General features: G+C 40.2%; 1 protein-coding gene across 1 annotated transcript; it reads left to right on the forward strand.

Annotated features, from left to right (window-relative positions):
• The first annotated feature begins 2,103 nt into the window (after positions 1 to 2,103).
• Positions 2,104 to 15,752, forward strand: SLC13A2 (solute carrier family 13 member 2). The gene is made up of 12 exons (XM_074889877.1): positions 2,104 to 2,205; positions 5,357 to 5,485; positions 5,804 to 5,940; positions 7,049 to 7,275; positions 8,173 to 8,353; positions 8,569 to 8,691; positions 9,616 to 9,837; positions 9,940 to 10,037; positions 10,630 to 10,751; positions 12,809 to 12,970; positions 13,938 to 14,075; positions 14,842 to 15,752. Exons 1-12 carry the CDS (start codon positions 2,104 to 2,106, stop codon positions 14,971 to 14,973), a joined length of 1,773 nt encoding a protein of 590 aa, XP_074745978.1. The 3' UTR covers positions 14,974 to 15,752.
• The last annotated feature ends 373 nt before the right edge of the window (positions 15,753 to 16,125 follow it).

Raw genomic sequence — 16,125 nt, forward strand, 5'->3', positions numbered from 1 at the left:
ACACACAAGAGGTTTTGACCCTGCTATTAGGTTTCCTGTTAGGTTTGGTCTCTGCCTCGAAGAGCAAATCAGTAAGCAAAGACCAAGTTGTTCTTTAAATTCAAATAACACAATTCAGAGTATTAGATTAACCCGTTTATATAAACTGGAGTAGTTCCAAATTAATGTAAACTGCCATCACTCCTCTGACACCACTGAGGGAATGTTAACGGGCTGCAGGTGAAGCTCTAACAAATCCCCCTGAAGACATAAACCATCCATTTTGCAGTAACACAGAGAGCTCATTTAGAGCATCTCTGACAGCAACAGGACTCACGTAGCAGTGGAAACAACCTCTGCGGACGTGCTGCTTCTAAAGAATAGGCACAATTCGTTAGCTGAGGCCCTTCTGCCTTGTTACTTACACCCCATAGGCAAGGCTGCAGCTGGAAGCCAGCCTTCGTCGTACAGAGATGTGAAAAGGAGGTTTCCTTTGAGATTTTCATTACAACCTTAGGATATAAGAGTAGAAAGTAGAAAAATGTCTTTGTCATTGGCTGATTTTGTCACTGCACCTTTCCAGACACTAATTCAACATTAAGTGGATGCAAAAATGTGGGGGGATATAATTCATTTGAAAGCTCTTTGTCATTCTTTTTTGCACCAAGGGTGAAATGCTAAAGCTCAAGATCGGCAGTTATGCACCACGATGCTGTTTCTTGTGAGCAATATGCCTAAATCAAGCTCGCAAGAGAGCTGTGAGTTTACAGCTCTGGCACCCGACACCCCACTGTTTTTCAATCATAAGCATGTTATTGAAAGAAAGCAAGTCCCGGCAGAAGAGGGTTGAGCGAGAGAAACAGCAGAAGCTCTTTGTGGAGCTGACATCAGATGCCCTAATGCCTGTGCTTCTCTTTCTCTCTCTCTGCTTGAGTAAGCTATAAACAGAGCTGAGCCAATTTATACCAATAAAATGGAAATGTTATCATCGTTATCTGAGGTCTGCGTTTGCATGATCTACCAAATAAAGACATCAGAGGGACATTAACAAGACACTCCCTGTGGAATGAAAAACTTTAGTTCCGTTCCTGTGTATTTACAGAACCAAATAATTCACTGCTTGTATTTTGGAAGCTTCTTGCAACTGGAACAAGAATTGCCAGTAATTTCCCATTATCACTTTTCTTTCTTTTTTTTTTTTTCCCCCCAATGCACCCTGCAAGCTACCAAAGCTGAAATCTATAAACCTGAAAGATCAGAAAGGTGAAAAAAAAATAACCCAATGTCTGCAAAGTGATGGACTGTAGCCAAGTCTTTCCCAATCCCCTGAGATATCGCAGGCTATGCCAGAAAGAGTTACCAGGTTCCCTCTTTGGCCCTAAGCCTTTCTTATACTGGGCTGCCAACCTGGGAGGAACCAAATTCTGACCAGACCTTAACATTTCCCCTGTTGCTCTTTGAGTATAAGCAAACGGAATTGTCATGAGGGTCGTCCTTGGACCACACAAAGACGGGGGTCCCTGCTCTCAGGTGGTGAGGCCTGTAAGCCCCTTTCTGCATGGGGACTTGATGTGGCATCTGGTGACCGAAGCTCTGCTCTGGTGGATTTTGCTACCCAGAGAATTTCTCAGCGAATACAATGATGTTTATATGACATTTGGCACAGATGTTTCTAATCTCTAAGTATTACAGATGCAGATGTGTTTTTCAGTACTCTACATATTTTTAAAACAATTTTCAACCTATTACAGAGGGAGGAGTTTCTCTTTTTTGTAGGAGGAATAATGGTACCTGTTCAAACCAGGCATTATTAAAGACCAAAATATCAATATTCTTTAAAAATAGTGTAGGTCATTTCAGGATGCTTTTAATAAACCTACTTGGTCCACAAGGAGTTAATTCACTCCAGGATTTATCAGTTATCAGGAAGATTGTCTTAAGAAAGTCCCTGGTCTGACACTCTTTTACTGTCCCCTCCCTTCTTTGTTCTCTTCCTTCTTGCTCTGATTACAGTTCCAAAAACAACACCCAACCTCCTGAGGTCAATGGTTAATATTCCTGCATGTTTATATAGTCTCCAGCAGCAGAGCTCAGGCCTTTCAGCACTGGGCTAGCTCCAGCACCATGGCTGGCTTCTTGCAGATGATCCTGGCCTTCAGGAAATACCTGATCATAGTGTTGGTACCCCTTTTGTTTCTTCCTCTGCCTCTGGCTGTTCCTACCAAGGTAAGAACTTTTTAAACTGAATTTGAGAGACAAATCTCCAAATCTCTCCTTAGAGTTGTTCCTTTTAAGTGACAGAGCTGAAGGGAACACACAGATTCTCTCTCAGAGGCATTTCCTTCACTTATTGCTTGAAGATCTTTTTTTCCTGAGCAGACCCCTTCGACTACTGAGAGTGGGGGAATATCAAAGCAATAGGACATAGATGGATGAACAGATACATCTGTGCTTGCATGTTCTAGAAGAATGCTCAGGGACACGCAATTTTGTAACTTCTGCTTTGCATCTAACTGATTTAGCAAAGGACTTTCTATGCTGAAGCTCATACGTGTGAACCCAAGGTTCAGTTTTATTCCCCCTTCTGATTTTCTAGAAGTATCCAGTCCACATCTTATTTTAATGTTTTTCTTGTTGTCATTGCCAGATAGATGAGGCATTTTTCCTGGTCAGATGGACAAAGAATTCTGATACATAAGGATAAAATAATGTGTATTTCACTCTGTTTTTAGCATATTTCTGTAAGAATTTTTCCAACTGATTTAAAATTTAAAATGTCAAGTTTTGGAAGACACCTTGCTTAGGATTCCTTCAGAAAAAGTTAACTACAAAGACCTGTAGTACTGGGGCAGCTATTTCTGAGCCATGGATCACTTAAATACAGCACCATGAGCAGGCAGACTGCCAGCATTCTGCTTCTTCACTCTGGCTTATTTCTCGCACTCTCAATCTCTTCATGCAGACAGATCTGATCTCTGGTCTTCAGGTCTCTTATTAGAGTCCCAGAATCGTTAAACAGCTAGCCTCAACCTACCTCTCCTGTCACTGCTCTTTGGACGTCAAGTCCTAGCTCTTTCCTCTGGTCTCTGCCTGCCTGCTTGTCTCCTGATCCCTGCTGACTCCCACTTTCTAAGCCAAGCTTCATTCTTCACTCCACTAGCCCTCCCCTGTCTTTTTGTGCAGCCTGTCCCAAAGCTCTTTCTTCCTCACTGCACTTTTTCTGAGTGTTATCAGAGACTTTGGAGTTATGACCAGACGATTGCAATAAAGAATGATAGAGTGGCACTGGCTTGAGGTGAAACGTGGTAACTGGTCGGGCATGTCTTCCTATTCCATTGCTATGCAAATAAAATAGTTTAAACAATCACTTAAAAGCTGACTAAGAAGAAAAACAGAAAAAGTACTTTTTTGCTAGTTAACTTTCCATAGGCAAAAGAGTTACTGATGTTAAACGAGATCCGGATAAGAAAAGTTCTAAGTAGCCAGAAGGAGAGAGATTTTTTGTGTGTGTGTGTGTCCTGAGGCCACGAGTTCAAACTTACTTGCTAGAGTCATTGTTACCATACAATAAATCCTTGGGATTGCCTGTGGAATGATTTGTCAGTCTTGGTTCAATTCCTCTTTGAAAATTACTCTCTCCGGTTTCTATGTAGTCAGCTACAACACAAGAATTTAAAATGTCCTGGACTTTTCCCTTTGCAATTTGTAAGAAGATTTCTTGTGTTAGAATTGTGCATCGTGGTAGTGCTAAGCAGGAAAAGCTGGTATCTCAGCATGCAGAGCTGTAAGCAGACAACTTACAGGATTGAATTTCACATTTTTCTATTCTGTTGAACTATTAACCTGTCCTATAATGACATAGCACTGGATACTAAACTATTACAAATGAGAGCAAACAGTGCTAAAGATTTTGTCAGAGGACACATTGTGAAAAGCCTTATTCCAGCTTTTACAGAGAGCCTGTTCAGAGCAGGCTGGAAGAGAATAGCACTGTGCCTGTGATATATGCTCCAAAGTCCTGCTAGGGTCTCTCAAAAGGCACTCACTGGCATCTCTTAATAACAAAAATAGGAGAAAAAGGATCATCAAAATGGAAAATTGCTTTCAGTGCTTGATGGGATGCATAATTAAGGTTCTAACTGCTCTCATTCAAAACCAAGGCTCAAAAAGGCATCTTTTCATCTCTTCATGAATCTCTTTCATCTTTACTTCTCCAACGCTGCTGCTTTGGTAATTTACCACCTAGATTGTTGCTTTCTTCTTTCCTTCAGACCGCTCAGCTCCCCTGTTCATCCTTTCCCTTTGCCAACTCTGTAACTTCCATGCCATGTTCAGAAGTCCTGAGCCTGGTCTAAAGCATCACAAGTTTGATCTTGCTAGCCATTATTCCAGCTCCTTGGTTTAATCCTCTGCAATCTAGCCATTACAATTTCCAGCTCTTCATTGTTTCCTCAGTAAGCATCATTACATTTTCATTCATACTGTCCAGTATATTTTAGTGGACATCCTTGATCCAAGACCACACAACCACTTTTTTCTTCTTTTTGAATTTTTTGGCGCCCATTACTGTGCTAGTTCCAAAATGAGGAAGATGCTGTAACCTGCTACGTTACCTTTCCTTGCTTTCTTCATCAGCCCAGCCATAAGAAAATCTGTTGCGACATTTTGAATCTTTCTAGTGTATAAGGACGGATTTAAATATTTTTATATAAAATCTGGAGCGGTGTCCAAAGCAGAATTAAATCAGTGTTTTCTCAGAAAAATAATAACATGAAATAGGGGATCATACTTTCTTCAAAGAAGCAAGACAAAGTCAGTGGAAGCTGAAACTGATCCTGCCCAGCCTTTCAAAGTCAGTACTAAGCTTAAAATCCAGTGAAAAATAGATAAAAGTATTTACATCACGAGGAATCTAGGCTGTTGAAATTAGTTGGGGTTCATCTGGGCCGTGTCCTGAAACATGTGGAGAAAAAGGTGGAGAAACCTTGACTGAATCAGTAACTATTTCTGCAACTCAAAGACAGAAATATATAAAACAAAAATACCACCATCAGTAAAATCAAGCAGTCTGTGCAGGGACTGCCAATCCCTTATCATGAAGGGTTCAGAGTCATCGATTCGTTTCTTTTTCTAAGTTTCTTATTGTTCCCCACTGGAGGCCCCCACCTTTTCCTCACAGTTCTGACAAGGTTGTTGAATAGTTTGTCATCTGATTAGGATCTGCATAGGTAGGAGGATAGACAGGAGAGAAAGACAGAAAATAACCTTTTCTCTAATCCCTTTATCAGGCAATGAATACATTTATGTGCTGTTGCCTTCTCAAAGCCTAAGTGAGATGTACAGTCTGTTCTGATTGCACGTACTCTTCTTCTGTCAGGAGGCCCAATGTGGTTATGTTATCATAGTGATGGCACTGTTCTGGTGCACGGAAGCCTTGCCGTTGGCTGTCACAGCTCTCTTCCCTGTCCTGCTCTTCCCACTAATGAATATCATGGATTCCACAACAGTAAGTACCTCTTTGCCTACGTATTTATTGGTCAGCTTCTCTTATTCTGGGATTTCTAGAGTGGGGTGCAAAGAAGAGAAGATTGCACTGTTGTTACACAGGGAATTGGCTGTCCTCTCCATGCAACAGAACTTGCATGAGCCAAGAGTGAACTCTGGGTGGAGCTGGTAATCTGAAATCAAAGCAAATTCACTGTTTAGACGCAATCCATAGTTACTGGGTGCTATGTCTTTGGGACAAGATCCTCGCTCAGAAAGAGCCTTCTCTCTAAACATTGGCTTCTTGTCACTATTTTCTCTCCCTTGTTCCATGTCACAGGTCTGCCGGGAGTACTTGAAGGACACCAATATGCTTTTTATTGGGGGACTGCTGATGGCCATTGCTATTGAGAATTGGCACCTGCACAAGCGCGTTGCTCTGCGGGTCTTGCTTATCACTGGTGTCAGACCAGCCCTGTGAGTAACAGACGTGAAAACACGGTGCGATAAGGGACTTTATGGCATTACTTCCTTTCTCAGAGTTGCCTGTAGTCTGCTATGTGAATCTGCAAAGCATATCCTACAAATGCTTTTCTACAGTTGACGTGAGTTAGTGCTTGAGCAATTAAATCAGTTGCAAATGGGGATCCTTCGATGTGTTACAAACCTGGTGCATCGTTTTTGAATTCCAGATGACTTTAGGTGGAGAAATAGCAACAAGAGAATCAACACTGAAAAGACAGGGGTGCTGCTAGGCTTGGCCAGAAGCTAGGCTTGGCCAGAAGCACAGCTTTAGACAATCAGGAAAGACTATGGCTGAAACACAGAAAACATATACTCTCTAACTGTTATATTGATTGCACAGAGAAGAGAAAATATGGGGATGTTTGTTTTGAAAACAACACATGTTTACCAGACTAGAACTTTAAGCTGTTCAGAGGCTACATGACCCTATTTAATTTGTCTCAGATCATAAGAAGAGGGAATACTGAAGGAAATTACAAAGCAATAGAATAAAAATGCATACAAAATAAAGCCCTTTTCATCTAATATATAATCTACATCTCATCTGAAGAATAATTTTGAGACAAATAGTAATACTGAAACAAGGATTAGAATTTTATATGAGTAAGAAGAGAATCTTAAATGATAGAGGTGGGATAAAATTACAAAAAGAAGAGATCATCTTCCTTATGGCTTAAACTGATTGCCATTCGGGATCAAATTCAGCTTGCAATTCCTCTTCAAAATATATTATAATATATTAAAATGTATTATTGAGGTGGTATGTCTTCCCCAGAAGCATGCAGAAAAAGCAGGATACTGACTAGATAAACTGTTTGCTCCAAGCTTCTACTTTCCGAGTAATACGAATGTCAAAGCACAATGTGCTGAAATCGCAAAAAGAAAAATTTACATTAACTTTTCCTGTGTCATTCACAAAGCAGATGAGGGTAAGAGGAAGGGCTAGCTGTGAATTGCCCAGCATTTTCCAAACCCTGCTTTTGTAACCAAAGCTTCGTAACAAAAAAGGGCACTGCAGTGCCGAGTTCTGAACTGGCTTTTCCAAACCTTTTCATTTCAGACTTCTCATGGGTTTCATGGTGGTGACCGCCTTCCTGTCGATGTGGATCAGCAATACTGCCACCACTGCCATGATGGTCCCAATAGCACAAGCGGTGTTGGAGCAGTTCCACAAGTCAGAAATGGAGTCTAGCACAGCTGGGCAAGCATCTGAAAACATCAACAAAGCCTTTGAACTGCAGGAAGAGCCAACTAAACCAGATAGCTCCAAAGAAACAGAGGCAAAAGGTGAGTGGGTTATGGGTGTTTTTCTCTTTGGGATAATGGAGGATGACCTGATGCCTTCTTCACTGTAATTATAGTTGCTAGTGAATTCTAAAAGAAGAATGTACCCAAAGCATCCTGACTGTATCAGACAGCATTTATGAGGCTCTTGCATGAACCAGACAAAAGCATAGTAAGATCTACTGACTAGGCTGAAGTTAGAAATAAATTGAAAATGTGAAGTGATGATAACTAATCAATAAAACAACAAAATGTATAAATTCTCCATTAGCTGAAGCCTTTACATTAGGGTTGATATTTCCCTATATATTTATGTTAGTTCAGTTATTATCTACTGTGTAACTTATCGGATAACAGGGAATTTCCAAGGGAAAATTTCTGGCCTATTTCATGCCAGAAGGTTAGGGATTAAAATGATCTTTCTAATCCAAAAATATACAATCATGCAACAATATCTCTTTACCAGCTGCCTTGGCCCTTCTCATCTTTGACATGACCCAGGTGTTTCTGAATGTATATCTCAGTCAGGTTCTGGTACAGAACGAGTTCCCTTCAGTCCAACTCCTCTGACTGTTGCACCTCCCTGAATTCCTGCCTCTTTGCCCTCCACGTGCAGTTCAGACAATGCCCGAGTTCACCAAGAAGCGTCAGCAGTATGTTCGGACTTTATCACATGTTTCAACCTCTTCTTCTGAAAAACTGCTCTTTATCAAGACAACCAGTGAAAAAGCACAGAAGGTCAAACAATTAACAACGCCAGCCTTAAAATGAGGAAATTTGTCTCCTTCAGCTTTGAGTCCATTGTGTCCTAGCCTTGAAATACTGAATTACGGCAGGCACAAGATCTTTTTCTACCCAACTTAGCTCCTCTAACTCTTTTGTTCCTGTCTTGGGACCTAGGTGGTAGTCATGTCCTGACAGTCGAGGAAGACAGAAAGAGAAATGAAAGTCTGCTAGAGGAGAAACACAAGAATTTCTGCAAGGGAATGTCTCTCTGTATTTGTTACTCAGCCAGTATTGGAGGGATTGCAACTCTGACTGGGACAACACCAAATCTGGTACTGCAAGGACAAGTTGATGAGTAAGTCTGGTTGAATTTGGGATTACCTACCCACTAAACTGCATCATTCTGTTCCAGCCAACACAGAGAAGGAAAATACCGATTTGGTAACTTTGTCAGGAAGTTATCTTCTCTTCCTTAGTGGGCCTCACAGTACCTCCACTTTTCTGATTCATTACATAAATTCAGAAGAGAGTGCAGAATTTTGGAAGCTAACAGCCATCTGCATGTTACAGGCTCTTTCCTAAAAATGGCCATATCATCAACTTCGCCTCTTGGTTCTCCTTTGCCTTCCCCACCATGGTCGTGTTACTGGTTTTGACGTGGATTTGGCTGCAGATACTGTACTTGGGCTTTAAGTAAGTACCCTTTACACGCTGTAATAGAGATGACAGGCATGTTATCAAGTACTCATTACATGCTGTAACACAAGTGATACTTTTATTGATGAGCTTATGCTTGAAAGTCAGACAGCAAGTGACAAAGTCCTCACATACAACAGAGACTAGCAGACCAGCATACTAAGGATCTGTTAAAATACTGCAACTTTTTCCCCGAGGAACCTGATCAAATCGCAGCTAAACATACTCTCTACATGGAAATAGGAAGTTTTAACTGCATATAACCTGTTCTGCAGCATTGCTTTCATGTCCTGAAAAATTGTTGTGCTTCAAACCACGAAACTGATTTCTACATATAGCTGGTAAATACCTTTGTGACGAGAGTTGCTACAGACCTAGAGGATTAGTATTGTGCCAGTTCCTGATGCTAATCACCCCACACAACCGGCTTGCATTACCTACCTGTTTAATACTTAGCCTGTCACTTTTGTTTTATGCCCAACCTCCATTCTTTTAAATCGAAAGAGTGCTGTAATACCTGAAATGATACTTTTGTCTTCAAATTCCTCTTTTAAAGTTCACCTTTTCTCTCATTTTAAAAACCTTGGCAACTGTTTACTTCCTGGTGATCAGATAGCCTTGTCAGTCACACTGTCACTATTTCCCCATGTATCCAGCTAGCACATCTATTTATGTTTAGATCACGAGCTTTTAGGGGCAGGAAGCTTCTCTTTGATCATCTTGGCAATACGCAGTACAATGCAGTTACTATCCAACACCTATGGCTGCTGATGCCATGACAATAATATATATAATTTCTATATGCATATATAAATATATATATATATCTAAAAGACAATATGAATGAGTATAAAATTGGGATTCTTACCTCTGAGGATATGTGGCAAATTTCTCTGATATTTCTTGTCTGTTTTCTTCTAGTTTTCAGCAGAATTTTGGTTGTGCTGCAAATGCCTCTGCAAAGGCAAAGGAGCAACGGGCCTATGACATTATTAAGGAGGAGAGCAAGAAACTGGGTGCAATGAAATTTGCAGAAATAGCAGTTTTGATCCTCTTCATACTACTGGTACTACTCTGGTTTACAAGAGACCCTGGTTTCATACCAGGTTGGGCAACAGTTCTTTTCAACAAAAATGGTGCAAGGTATCACCACTTTTCCCCCTTCACTTTGAATAAAAATGAAGTAGGCTAGATTTCATAAAAATTAAAACACGGCTAGACTAAATCTCTGACTATCTATTGCAGCTATGTCACTGATGCTACAGTCGCCATCTTCATTTCAGTTCTGTTGTTCATCATCCCTTCTGACTTTTCTAACAATGACAGAGACAAAAACCAAACAGGTAAGTTTACTGAAGGCAACTAAAATCAACTGTCAGAATAGGTACACAGGAAGTTTTAGATTTACAAATGACATTTCAATTCAAACTGCTCTTTCTGCATAGCTACAGCTGTATGCTTTAGGCTAGGCAAGGCATATATCTCATAAAAGTTCTCTGTTTCTTTTAATTGAACTAAGGAGGAAACTTACCCCAGCGGTGTTCCAGGCACTAGTATACACATATAGTGCACTATACATATATAGTGTGCACATGTAAGTAAAAACTTCTGAAGCTGGAGTCTTCAGGGGAGAATACATGGCTTACCAGAAACACATACAGTACTGCAGATATGTTGCCATACTTTTAACTCACTCTTACCTGTATTCTACTATGCCTCTTGGAGCAGCTACAGATCATTTATTAGTATTTTTGCAAGTCAACTTTTAAAAATCTTTCATGAGGCTCTCATCATTTGCTTTAGGATATAACTCCACAGTCTACTTGATCTTGCTGGCAGAAGTGTTTCCTGATGGTCAGGCTAAACTCACCTCCCACCAAGTCCTCCTTTCTTTGGAGGATGTCATATGGCTTACAAAACCTTTTTTGATTTTAGGCGGCAAGTCAAAGATCCGAGCACCTCCGGCTCTCTTGGACTGGAAAGTAGTTCACCAGAAAATGCCATGGAACATTGTGTTTCTGCTGGGAGGTGGCTTTGCCTTAGCCAAAGGCAGTGAGGTAACATTCCTCTGCTTACCTGGTATTTGTGTCTTCCTGGGTGTTTTCCATCTCCCTTTCCAGGCGTGCTCTCCCAGAACACAAGAGGGCATGCTGGTAGCACCAAAAGCGCGTTTCTTCAGCTGGTGGCTGTAGGACAGACTTCACCATCCTCAGGAGGAGTCCTGTGATTAGAACAAATCTTTATCGTTGCCTATACTGGGATGGTACTACCAATCAAGGCAGCATGATTAACTGTGTTTCTAGAAAAATGGATGATTAAGAAACTACCCCAACACATTAAAGGTTCTATTAAATAAAACTTAATTGATGTGGCAAGCATGAGGAGATAATGTGCCCAGGATGGGACCCCAAACTATTTCAGACAAACTACTTATGGAAATATGATTTAAATTAAACTACTAGAAGACAAATGTAGAACTAGCTAGAGAACCTTCAGGAGCAGATAATAATGTCTGGCTGTCAGCCTGAAGGATGTGCTGATGTACTTCTGCAGGTATCTGCCAGGAGTCCAGTGCTACAAATTATTCTTCAGTAATGACTTAGATGATGGAACAGACAACACATTTATTAAATCTATAGACAGTAACAAATTGGAAAAGTCTTCAAGTGCCTGGAAATACTAGTTTAGAATTCAAAGATCGCAATGACCTGGAAAAGTGCTTCTAGAAACCAAGGATGCAACCCAATATGGGAAATAAGAAGAAATAACCATGTATCACAAATGCAAGATGTGGAAACAACTGAACGTTTTAAAGCTGCTCATACACCTTGTTCTTGTCAATATTCTTATATTGCTACTGAGAAAAAAGCAAACCAGAAACTATAGGTAGGACCATCAGAAATAAGACATGTAAAATATAATCCTTCCACTCGGGACTAGTAAGTCCTCAAGAACAGTAATGTATTCAGTTTTGGATATCAGTCTTCAGCAACATGTGGGCTATATGAAGAAAGTTTAGAGGAAGGTAGTAAGGCTGTTCAGATCTCTGAGAAACATATTTGGAAAAGGAAAGATGCAAGAAGTTACATTAATTTATTCTAGAATAAGTCATCAAATATATAAAAGCTGCTGCAGGAAGGAAGATAGTATACTTTTTATATTCTGATGGTGCTAAAGGGCTTAAATTGCAGCAAAGGAGATTTAGGTTAAGCAATAGGAAAATGTTCCAACTGTAAAGATAGTTAAGCACTTGAAAAAATCATCTGGGGAGATTTTTGGAAACTTCATGGCTAGAAATTTTTAACAACAAGTTTGAAAAACATCTATCAGTAATAATTTAGGCAGAGCCAGTCCTGCCCTAGGACAGAGAATTAGTCTAGTCCTTTCAAGATAGATTCCAACCCTCGTGTGAGATAGCACTTTTCAGTGTCAGAAGAGACAGGCTGAAGTAACCAAGATATGAAATAGGGAGGACATGAAGAAGAACGTTTCTTGCAAAAGCAGTAAGAAGGTTAGACCATAATGCATGAAGCAGCAAGACAGGCACAGTTAGGATATGTTCTCTTGAGAAGAACAACTGAATAATAATGATGCCCAAACTACAGCCCAGAACGACAGGGAAGATGCTGGCATTTTTCAGTAACTGAGAAGGATGAAAGGTATGAAGAGGTTCAGATAGTTGATCAAGATCTCAGACAATGTGATGAAATTACATCAAATCGCTAGAATATCTGCTAAGATATATGGAAGTATTTTAGAAAGTGAGTTAAAAGATCTTTCTTTGCTAGATTCAAAAAAAAGTCCCAAATATTGGCCATGTACAACTAATGGCCTGAACAGAGAAATAATTATTTGCTATCCATAACGTATTGTAAATGTAGTATCTTCTTCTTTCAAAGTCTTTGAAAGGGAAAGAACATTTATTTTTATTTAACCTTCCGAATTATCGTGTCTATGAGCATTGCAGCTTACATGTTTTTCTACAGAAAGCAGTTTGTACGAGAACTCCTGTAAGAAGGGAAGGCAGAACTGTTATGAGAAATGCAATTGGACTGTGATGTGGCTATTTCTTCTCCAGCCTACTGTCTTTACAGACCCCTTTCCTCTGTTACAGGAATCCGGTCTGTCTGCATGGTTAGGTAGCAAACTGACTCCTCTGCAGCAAATCCCTCACCCAGCTATCGCTCTCCTGTTGTGTCTCCTCATTGCTACTTTCACTGAGTGCACCAGCAACGTGGCCACCACCACCCTCTTTCTCCCTATTCTGGCTTCAATGGTAAGTCCCAGCATTTCCAAATACTCTTAGAAGAACAGCTTTCAACTCTTCTCCAAGCATACGTCTGCTCAGTTATAAAAACTAACTGGCTGACACAGCCAAGCACTGGTTCATGTGTCCAGTCAGGAATACAAGACTTAAAATATATGCATATATATGTGCATGCGTATATATTCACACACACAGTGCTTAGTTCAACCTTTCTAAAATCATTGCTGCTGAAAAGTAAAGGGATTAAATTCATTGGCATATTAGACTTTGCCTTCTGGCCTAAACAACCTCATGAGGTCACTGCCAGCTGTACTTGTTTTTTCCTATTTTTTCTGCATAGAGACAGCCACAGCAGCAGCCTTTGCTTCCCTGCCACATTCCATTACTGTATTTCACTCCGACCACTGGCCTTCCAGAAGTCTCTGAAGGTGATAGCATTAGTCAAGCTCTATGACCCAATTCAGACTTTCGCATTTCCACGGGAGATTCTTGTTGCTGGGGTAGACATAGTTCTGCAGCACGAAAAGCTGGTTCCAGATAGAAACTAGAGAAAGGTCCACCAAAATCTTTTTGCATAGGCCGCAGACTCCAGCTAACCCCTAAACTGATCCGCTCACCTTCAGAACTTGGGCTACCACATTTCCTCTGATAATTTAATTTTGTTCTTAACCAGTCTGAAGCCACTTTACATTTTTTCCTGGTTTTAGAGTTGAATACAACCATTATTATTAATATACTGCAGCAGAGATCAGATTCCACAATCAGGAACACAAAGCACTGGCCACAAAATCAATTCTTGCATTTACTGCATAAAGACGTTGGCCAGAAGTTTCTAAAGCAGAACCAAGCCATGAGTGGCTGCAGTGTTTGTAAAAGAACGAGGTTTCTGACATGGACAAATACAGTCTTCTGCCAAAAGATTTCTATGCATTTTTTTATATCAAAACCATGATCTTTGCTCTCCCTTCTTGCACAGGCTGAAGCGATCTGCCTCAATCCACTCTATGTCATGCTGCCCTGTACACTTTCTGCATCGTTGGCATTCATGCTCCCAGTGGCCACTCCTCCTAATGCCATTGTCTTCTCATATGGACAACTCAAGGTTATAGATATGGTGAGCAAAAGCACATTCTTTTCAGAATTTTCATCACTAGTTTTAGTCTTTCCTTTTTGTAATATTGGTTCTTCTCAGAAGAATGTTAGAAAAGTCACTGTACTCAGCTTACGTCAAATGGAAAGAACATACATGTGTGAATTAATAAAGGATCACACTGACTCTAATATATTCTCAGAGCCTTATAAAGATGCTATTGAGCCTTTAAAGAACAGCCAAGGCCTCTTGAAGATATTCCAACAAGAGTTTGCTGTCAATGAGAAATGGCAAAGTCTAACTGTTCAAAAAGCCCAAATGTAGATCATATGGATGTCAGAGTCCTATCATCTGGTCAGTCCTTCTGCAGGGACTAGGGGAAAGCCTAGCACATCTCGCTAGGCTGCCCTGATGCTGTTTCTCACTGTGTTAAGGAAAGATGGACAAGGATGCCATGTCTCTTGATAACTTTTCTAATTTATAATTGATCCAAGAAGAAATCCAAAGTAACATTAGAGACAGGTGCCAGATCAGAAGATAAAGTCCTACATAAGTGGATTAAAAGGATTTCAGGACTTCTAGTTTAAGAGTTTTATCCATTGGAAACTCATTTTCCCCTAATACAAATTATATTTGTGAAGAAAAACAGCTTAAATGTAATTTGATGAAGTTCTGACAAAGTTGTGAAAAAAGGCCAATGAGAAAATCTAACCATACAAACAATCCTAAGCAGCAAGGAAGGAAAAAAGTACTCAGTTCAACTAATAACACTTCTCTTTTATAATTCTAGGCCAAAGCTGGGTTTCTACTCAACATTCTAGGAGTTCTGACAATAACTCTAGCAATCAACACGTGGGCTTCATCTTTGTTCCAACTGCAAACTTTCCCATCTTGGGCAAATAGGACAGGTGCCTGCCCGTGATATGGAGAGGCAAGGGAACCAATAACTCTTTCTGTCAGAACTGCAATGAGAGCAAGACTATCATCCACACAAGTTTTGCCTAGAGGCAGTGGCTAAGAGATAGGCCTGTTCCGTGGAAAAGGACAAGCCTCCTGCAAGCAAAATCATTCAGCTGATAATAGCAATAAAATTGCCTGACAGTGCTGTTCAGCAGGCAATTTTGTTACCCCAGCAGTAAGACATGGTAACCTTTGGCTTTTCAACTGTTCCGGGTATCTTTAGATTTTCTTTCTCTGCAGGGGTAGATTTTCCCCAAGTGCCAGCTACACTGCTTTTCAGGCTCCACCTGTAAAGTCTGAAATGTGCAGTGAGAAAGAAGAGAGGCGTGTCTATAAAAGGAAGGAGAAAGACTCTACATTCCTGATTTTGTGCATAGATCTGTGTATTGTCACAACGAATATGACTATTCACCTGTATGTGAGCATACAGGCCTCCATGTATGTGTTCAAAATGTGCATGATTGTTATATACTCTGTGGGCATTCACGGCCAGGCAAGTGTTGGATGATTACAGACAAATCACGTACTGTCAGCCCATTCTATTACTTTGAAACATATTTATTTGCAGTCCACTTGTTATGAATGTAAAAGAGTGTTTTTTCCTAGAACATCTGTCGCATTGTTATTTATGTAAGATTACAGCCTGCAAGGTCATGATAAGAATAGCAATATTCTCTTGAGAAGGGGAGAATCCCTGTGTCCTAAAATATATATGATTGAATTAAAGATTTTTTTTATGTACCTCTGTGTTACGGAGATTTTTCCTATTATATATCACTGCCTCTACTTCTGTCTTCCATGTGTCAACTGCTTGTCCGTGTGCTTACTTACCTTGAAACAATCAGAGAAGTTTGCATAATTGATTTTCTCTTATCGTTAAATTAATAATTAATTTATTATTAAGCATCCAATTTTCTTGGAATCTCAAAACCAAGATCTTCCTTATCAAAAGGCCCTAATACTGTTAAATATTTAATCCCTGCTCTGCTGGAAGTGACATTCAGTAGCACATAGACTCCTAATGACCAAACCGACAGAGATACTGAAATACCCAAAGACACTTTGCCAAATTAGTACCATAAACAAGGCTGGGTTTGGACACATCAGTTATACA

Source organism: Strix uralensis, chromosome 20 (genome assembly GCF_047716275.1).
Source record: "Strix uralensis isolate ZFMK-TIS-50842 chromosome 20, bStrUra1, whole genome shotgun sequence".
Lineage (NCBI taxonomy): Eukaryota > Metazoa > Chordata > Aves > Strigiformes > Strigidae > Strix > Strix uralensis.

Coding starts and splice junctions, on each gene's coding strand:
- SLC13A2 (XM_074889877.1), top strand. CDS start 2,104: ATGGCTGGCTTCTTGCAGATGATCCTGGCCTTCAGGAAATACCTGATC. Junction 8,354..8,568: donor CTGCAAGGACAAGTTGATGA/GTAAGTCTGGTT, acceptor TGCATGTTACAG/GCTCTTTCCTAAAAATGGCC. Junction 12,971..13,937: donor TCCCTATTCTGGCTTCAATG/GTAAGTCCCAGC, acceptor CTTCTTGCACAG/GCTGAAGCGATCTGCCTCAA.